Source organism: Daucus carota, chromosome 1 (assembly GCF_001625215.2).
Source record: "Daucus carota subsp. sativus chromosome 1, DH1 v3.0, whole genome shotgun sequence".
Lineage (NCBI taxonomy): Eukaryota > Viridiplantae > Streptophyta > Magnoliopsida > Apiales > Apiaceae > Daucus > Daucus carota.
The window spans coordinates 25,096,286-25,104,853 of record NC_030381.2 but is presented as its reverse complement, the minus strand read 5'-3'; the positions used below and the strand labels follow the sequence as shown (position 1 = coordinate 25,104,853).

The window sequence follows — 8,568 nt, the reverse complement described above, 5'->3', positions numbered from 1 at the left end:
CTCAAACACCATTTTAACTTTTAAGTACTATCGGCTACCCAGACGGTCCAAAAAAAGCTGAAACCCACTTCTTTTATAAATAAGCAATAAGCCGGGGTTGCCAAACACCCACTAAAGATGCTCGAAGAATCTCTAACTTTTGAGATTTCCTACAACTGCATTGATACTCCCTAGCAAAAGTAGGTGAAGAACATCCAGTGAAGAAGTGTTTGTTTCAACTACATATATCCAGCTCCCAGCTTTACATTCAAGGCAACAATGTGATAAGTTATGAGCTTTTTCGTCGAGAGGAATGAAATGAAGCATGAACCAAGAATACGAACCATGGTGAAAAAACGTTTGCTTGGTCGACAGAGAAACAAAGAATTTGATATCACAGATTACAATTTACAAATCTATGAAAGAAAAGCATACCGGTAAGAACATGCATATAGACTTAAAACATCAAGAAACTTTTAAATAGATTAATAAAACAACCCACCTGATTCAACACAAAGTATACATGGACAAGTAAAAGTAAAAACACTAGTGTCAAGAGCAAGGTTCTGCTAATGAAACATACATGAGACAAAGAAATCAGAAAAACATAGGACCGACAGTGTTCTCTTTGAAGTTTCACCGAGTTCCTCTGCATTCATGGAAGGCAAACATAAAAACTATAACCCCCCTTTGCTCCCTCCGTTACTGGGATAACTGAGCTCCAACTCCGTAGTTGGATCCTGCAGTGAGAGTATAAAAATTCACCCAAGTTTTGGAAGAACCTGTGAATATTTATGCCCTATTTACAGATCAATAGAGGACCAGGCGAACAGAGTCGATCAACCTAACTTCTATCTGTAATTTATGTGTAAGAATCAGAAACTACCTCACCTACCAATATAAACAAACTAATTTACTTCTGCTATCCTAGGGTTATACTTCGACCTTCCAAACCATGTCATCGTCATTTGTGTTCTCCAGTGCTGCAACCTTTGCCCGATGAACTGCAAGAGCTGTAGCACTCATTTCCCTTCCACCCTGAGGGAGTTCACGTGCTTCGCTGATGGATCCAGATCGCAAGTCCGCTGGGGGAATGAAGCAGTCCAAAGATAGGCCTGGCACATTGAAAGCAACTTCTTCAATAGTCCAAGCTTCTTCCATCCTAGTTTTCGTATGGCTCATTGCCGTTTCCCCAAACCTGAATAGTGTCACCACAGAATGGCCTGAGTGAGCAATCATAATACCTTCGACAGGCCGGTAGTCATCCATAAAAGAATTGATAGTAGTTTCCCAATAAACTGCTTCACCGCCACTGGATTGGATGCGGGTTAGGTGAGAATCTTCCATGAGAACAAGCAGTCCTGTTTTCTGACTGAAGTAGCCAAATAGAACATGCCTTATTATCTCTGCTGGACCTTCACTTCTGGCCTTCAATGTCTTGGGATCAGCACAAAGCTTTAAGATGAAGCATTCCTCTCCGTTAATCATCTTCTCTCCTATACACTTTGAATCAGCAAACAGACTAGCTGTAGTTCTTGGATCAAGACCCTACAAGTGAATATAATATATCTCAAAATCCAAATATAACGGAAAGGAGACACAAAACATGACACATATCAACACAAACTTTACCTGAAGAGCACGACGCAAGGGTCTAGCAGGACCTTTTGCAGTGTGAGCACCAAGCCATGGAGTGTGCCTCCACACAAGCTTCCCGTTGCAGCCTGCATGAACTTTACTCCCTCCAACCGCAAGCTCCACATACCACATATCTGGATTCATCTGCCACAGAACAAAACCACCCGATTCAGCATCTCTCGTGGCATTCTTGTTCTTCATTACTCGTGTGGCAGTTTCAAACTCCGAAGCCAACATCTTCACTTTCCCCATGGCATACGCATTCCTGATGGAGTTCTGCACCTTCTGTCCTCCCGATGCAGCAGTATACTGCTGCAATATGTACTGAGCCGACGATGTTTCCTGCAGCAACAAAACCCCAACATTACAACTCAAAATCATTTCAAACATAATATCACCCAGTACCAAGCACTAATCCAATGATCCACTTATTCACTAAAGTCCTAGAAAAATAACCATGAACAAACAATAACTAAAGGACAAACACAATCCATCAAAAAAAAAAAATCAAAGTCAAATTCAAATAATTTCTACAGCAGAGCACTACCTAGTAAAAACAAATATACACTACCCCAGTACCAAGTACTGTAGAAATATTAAACTCCCCAGTCAGTACTTATACATACACACATACAAATGATTTATGCAACATACTTATCGCGCTTATTAAACACGTAAATACGGTGCAATATAAAATATATATTGAATGGGAGAGGAATTTACAATGGGGGTATCTTTGATGCTGAGATGGGGCAAAGGATCAGTAGCATTAACATAAACAGGAGCTAAAGGAGCGCCCATTACACCAAGCAACAACCTCAAATCAGACTTCTTATTATCAAAACTCGCATTTAAAGAAGATGGTGTTCTTGTTAGCTGACCCGTTATCCACTGGCCCAACCCGACCCGTTTAGAGTCCCCAATCTCACCCCCATCCGGATCCGGACCCTCCATCAGCGGCGTTAGAGTCCTCATCGACCCGGATCTCGATATCACATTCTCCGAGATGCCCAAGTTGCTGGACCTGGAGCTGGCCTTGCGGCGTCGGAGTAGACCCGACAAGGGTGACCCGACCCGACCCGGAGTCCTGTCGCGTGACCTTCGTGGGGATAACCCTCGTACCACTTCTTCTCGTAATGCTGTGAAGAATCCTTGTTTTTTGTCCATCTTCTTCGAAGCCCAAAACGCCAAAAAGCTGTATGTAATGTATGTAAGTATATGTATATATGATGAAACGGTGGGGTGTTGCAGTTGTAGAAAGTGGGGGTTGTGGTTGCTGAAATAGCGGAGGTTGGGTTGGGTTTACAGAGTTGTTACGAGAATGAGGAAAGAAAGGGAAGTGGTAACAGAATATCACTGTAGTGTGTGTTGAGAGAGAGAGAGAGAGATGTGACTGTGTTCTGTTCGAGAGAGATCTTGAGAGAGAGTTGAGTAGCAGTGGGGGTGTGTGAGGAGTAGTGTGCAAAAGTTGGTCAAGCAATTTTATAGAATCTTTAGAGAGAGAAAATTGGTTTGTAATTTTGGAGAAACAGATGGAAATTGTCCAAGTTGTGAAATTTTTCTTTAAATCACAGAAAATCAAGGAACTTTCATTTAAATTCGGTAAATCGCGTCATCCTATATCAAGTATTACTCCCTCGATCTCCGACCCGTCCTCGTCCTTTTTTAGTTGTCAGTTTTGTACCGGTTAAATTGACTGTAGTTTGACTGAAATTTATTAATATTTTATCAATTAAAAAAATAAAAAAAATATGTTATCGGAAATAACCTTTAATTTACTTTAAGATATAATTTTCAATTTTTTAAAATAATAAAATAGTGACTTATAATCTTTAATCAAAAGTTAGTCAATTTGACCAACAAAAATCAAAATTTGACAACTAAAAAAGGACGAAAAAAGTAATATAATTAATAGCTTTTCATACATATTTAAAATAATAACTGATTTTCATAAGTTGTTAACGAAATTCAAAGCATACCGAGTAATACATTTAATTTAACAATTCTCATTTATTTAATTTAAGTGATCCAATGCTAATAATAAACTACATGCTCATCACAAAACCGTCTAAACTATACGACAAAATACGATTTTTATTTCCGTGGTTCAATTGCGGTTTGAAAATTTCACAAATTACGCGTTGCGGTGTAGATTGGTATTTAACATATTACCAGTGTGGTTCAAACCGCACTACACCATAATATAATAATTTTTTTTGAGCACGCAATATATATAAATATATTAGTAATTGTTAAATAAAATTATATTATATATATAAGAATAGGATTAAATAAAAAGTTTTTTAAGTTAAAAACTTACAAACTCTTTTTTGAATTTTTTTTATTCTCCTAACGTGTTAATTTTTAGTTATAGAAAGTATTCATGTTGAAAATCATTCAAAAAACAGCATATTTTTCAAAAAAATAACGTATAAATATATTGTGCATTCAACTCATTTGTAACTGGGGTTCAACATCGGGTATAGAACACTATGATTGTTGAATATATTTATAGAGATCCTTGAACTATACCTTGGGTTTGGTTAGGGTCTGGAAACACAAATATTGGTCATATAACTAGCTTTTTTGGCCCGTGCTACGCACACGGTATTAATTCTTTGATTTTTATCGACTTAATCTATACTTTGCTTTAAAAAAAAAAAACTTAATCTATACTTTATGTCGTGATTAACCCCAAATCTGGCGGGTAATCAGCGCAGTCAAATTATTTATTATGAGTTTTAAATTATAGAATTTTAAATGTTTATTAGCATTTTGTCTCGTGCTACGCACACGTGTATGTTTTTTTTTTTTATCGAGTTAACCTATACATTTTTATTAACAAACAGTATGATATGAGATATAAGTTATGAAAGCAACGTACGTAAGAGTCAAAATACTCGAGTTTTGTTATTAGCAAACAGTACGTTGTAGATGTTAAAAATAATATATACAAATGTCGATTGAAAAAATAAAATCAAGCAACAAAAATTATAACGACGCGGACTATATAAATCTTTGTATTTAGAAATATATATAATTATTAACTTAACCTGATTATGCAGATTACAGAGCTTCCATCCATTCCTCAATTATAAAATTAAGGTGAATATGCTGATGATAGAGTTTCCTCCCGTCCTTAATAAAAATTGATAAATATGTTAAGAAATAATTAACCTTAAAGTAATACATCAATTAGGGAATACATATGTATTCATAATTTAGTTACATTACTAAAATTATATAATGCTATAATTATTGCCTATATTGAAAATTGATACTAAGAGAATATACGTGATAAATATCTATAATGGAATAGATTCTGTATTGATTTTATAACGGAATAGATTTTTCATTAATATCATTACAATAACCAAATATTTAATATAATAATAATATTTCATGTTTGGAATAAAAATTTATATGTTCATGAATCTATGATCAAATCATTATTTGTATAGTTAAAATAATAAAAAAATATTCGATAATTGTTTCTAAAACATTTATAAACGATATGAAAAATAGTAATGACTATATAATTAAAATTTCTCAGGCGACGCCTCGAATCTTAAATAAAACAACAAAAACTATAATAAACTATATGTAAAAATTTTATTGTTTAGTTATTTAAATGAAAATTTTCTCATTTATGAAAAATTTATTTAAATAAAAATATACATGTAGCATTTTCGCCTGTGCTACGCACACGGGTATGATTTTTTTTTATCTAGTTAAATTATAAATTTTTTATTAACAACAGTATGATATGAGATATAAGTTATGAAAACTAACGTATGTAACATTCAAAATACTCGAGTTGTTATTGACGATCAATACGTTGCAAATGTTAAAAATAATATATACGAATGTCAATTTAAAAAAAAAATCACACAACGGAAATTATGACGACACGGACTATATAAATCTTTGAATTTAGAAACATAAATAATTATAAACTTAACCTGATTATACGTATTATAAAACTTCCATCCATTCCTTAATTATAGAATTAAGGTGAATATGTTGAGAAATAATTAGCCTTAAAGTAATACATCAATAAAGGAATACATATGTAGTCATAATTCAGTTACATACTAAAACTATACATATGCTATAATTATTGCCTATTGAAAATTGATAATAAGAGGATATACATCATAAATATCTACAATGGAATAGATTCTGCATTGATTTTATAACGGAATAGATTTTTCATTAGTATCATTAATATAACCAAATATTTAATATAATAATATTTCGTATTTGGAATAAAAATTTATATCTTCATGGATCTATGATCAAATCATTATTTGTATAGTTAAAATAATAAAAAAAATATTCGGTAATTGTTTCTAAAATATTTATAAAAGACATAAAAATAGTAATGACTATAAAATTAAAATTTCTTGACGATGCCTCGAATCTTAAATAAAATAACAAAAAATATAATAAATTATATGTAAAAATTTTATTGTTAAGTTATTTAAATGACAATTTGCTCATTTATGAAAAATTTATTTAAATAAAAATATACTCGTAGCATTTTGGCCCTTGCTACGCGCACGAGTATGATTTTTTGTTTTTTTATCTAGTTGAACTATACATTTTTTATTAACAAACAGTATAATATGAGATATAAGTTATGAAAGGCAACGTATGTAAGAGTCAAAATACTCGAGTTATGTTATTGACGATCAGTACGTTGTAGATGTTAAAGATAATATATACAAATATCGATTGAAAAAAAATAAACTCATGCAACAGATTTTATGAGGACGCGGACTATATAAATCTTTGTATTTAGAACATAAATAATTATAAACACTTAACCTGATTATGCGTATTATAATTCTTCCATCCATACTTCATTATAAAATTAAGGTGAATATGCAAATGATAGAGTATTCTCCCTTCCTTAATAAAAATTGATAAATAAGTTAAGCAATAATTAACCTTAAGGTAATACATCAATAAAGAAATACATATGTAGTCATAATTCAGTTACATTACTAAAATTATATGCTACGATTATTGCATGTAATGAAAATTGATAATAAGAAGAGATATGTGCGATAAACATCTATAATCGAATAGATTCTGTATTGATTTTATACCGGAATAGATTTTTAATTAGTGTCATTAATATAAATAAATATTTAATATAATAATAATAATTCATGTTTGGAATAAAAATTTATAATTTTATGGATCTATTATCGAATCATTATTTGTATAGTTAAATAATCAAAAATATTAGGTAATATGTTCCAAAAATATTTATAAAAGATATGAAAATAGTAATGATTGTATAATTAAAATTTCTTGGCGTCGTCTAAAGGCGACGCCTCGAATGTTAAATAAAATAACAAAAAATATAATAAACTATATGTAAAATTTTTATTATGAAGTTATTTAAATGAAAATATGCTCATTTATGAAATTTTTATTTAAATAAAAATATACTCGTAGCATTTTGGCCCGTGCTACGCACACGGGTATAATTTTTTGTTTTTTAATTTAGTTAAACTATACATTTTTTATTAATAAACAGTATGATATAAGATATAAGTTATGAAAGACAACGTATGTAAGAGTCAAAATACTCGAGTTATGTTATTGACGATCAGTGCGTTGTAGATGTTAAGCATAATATATACGAATGTCGATTGAAAAAAAATAAAATCACGCAACAAAAATTATAATGACGCGGACGATATAAATCTTTGTGTTTAGAAACATAAATGATTATAAACTTAACCTGATTATGCGTATCATAAAGCTTCCATCCATACCTTAATTATAAAATTAAGGTGAATATGCAAATGATAGAGTTTCCTCCCTTCCTTAATAAAAATTGATAAATAGGTTAAGAAATAAATAACCTTAAGGTAATACATCAATAAAGAAATACATATGTAGTCATCATTTAGTTAGATTACTACAATTATATGCTACGATTATTGCTTATATTGAAAATTGATAATAAAAAGATATACGTGATAAATATTTATAATGGAATAGATTCTGTATTGATTTTATAACGGAATAGATTTTTAATTAGTATCATTAATATAATCAAATATTTAATATAATAATAATATTTCATGTTTGGAATAAAAATTTATAACTTTATGGATCTATTATCAAATCATTATATGTATTGTTAAATAATCAAAAATATCAGGTATTATTTTCTAAAATATTTATAAAAGACACCAAAATAATAACGACTATAGAATTAAAATTTCTCGGCGTCGCCTAACGGCGACTCCTCGAATCTTAAATAAAATAACAAAAAATTATAGTACACCGTATGTAAAATTTTTTATTGTCAAGTTATTTAAATAAAAATATGCTCCTTTATCAAATTTTTATTTCAATAAAAATATGCTCATAGCATTTTGGCCCGTGCTATGCACACGGGTATGATTTTTTGATTTTTTTTATGTAGTTAAACTATACATTTTTTTATTGACAAACGGTATGATATGAGATATAAGTTCAGAAAAGCAGCGTAGGTAACAGTCAAAATACCCGAGTTATGTTATTGGCGATCAATACGCTGTAGATGTTAAAGGTAATATATGCGAATGTCGAATGAAAAAAATAAAGTCACACAACAGAAATTATAACGACGCGTACTATATAAATTTTTGTATTTTGAAACATAAATAACAATAAACTTAACCCAGTTATGCAAGTTATAAAGCTTCCTTCCATTCCTTAATTATAAAATTATGATGAATATGCTGCTGATAGAGTTTCCTCCCGTCCTTAATAAAAATTGATAAATATTTATAACAGGATATATTTTTCATTAATATCATTAATATAATCAAATATTTGATATAATAATAGTATTTCATGTTTGGAATAAAAATCTATAAGTTTATGGATATATTATTAAATCATTATTTGTATAGTTAAAATAATAAAAAAATATTAAGTAAT

General features: G+C 30.6%; 1 protein-coding gene across 1 annotated transcript; it reads right to left on the bottom strand.

Annotated features, from left to right (window-relative positions):
* Positions 1-431: 431 nt before the first annotated feature.
* LOC108212754 (uncharacterized) lies at positions 432-3,073 on the bottom strand. The gene is made up of 3 exons (XM_017384470.2): positions 2,341-3,073; positions 1,612-1,959; positions 432-1,527 (listed from the first exon to the last, which is right to left on the bottom strand). The coding sequence occupies exons 1-3, from the start codon at positions 2,782-2,784 to the stop codon at positions 913-915; spliced, it is 1,407 nt and encodes a 468-aa protein (XP_017239959.1). The 5' UTR covers positions 2,785-3,073; the 3' UTR covers positions 432-912.
* Between the last annotated feature and the right edge of the window lie 5,495 nt (positions 3,074-8,568).

Bases quoted from the DNA above. Each gene is read 5' to 3' on its own strand.
- LOC108212754 (XM_017384470.2), bottom strand. From the start codon at position 2,784: ATGGACAAAAAACAAGGATTCTTCACAGCATTACGAGAAGAAGTGGTA. The intron at 1,960-2,340 runs GTAAATTCCTCT...TTGTTGCTGCAG, and splicing joins GCATCAAAGATACCCCCATT to GAAACATCGTCGGCTCAGTA. The intron at 1,528-1,611 runs GTAAAGTTTGTG...ATTCACTTGTAG, and splicing joins CCTTGCGTCGTGCTCTTCAG to GGTCTTGATCCAAGAACTAC.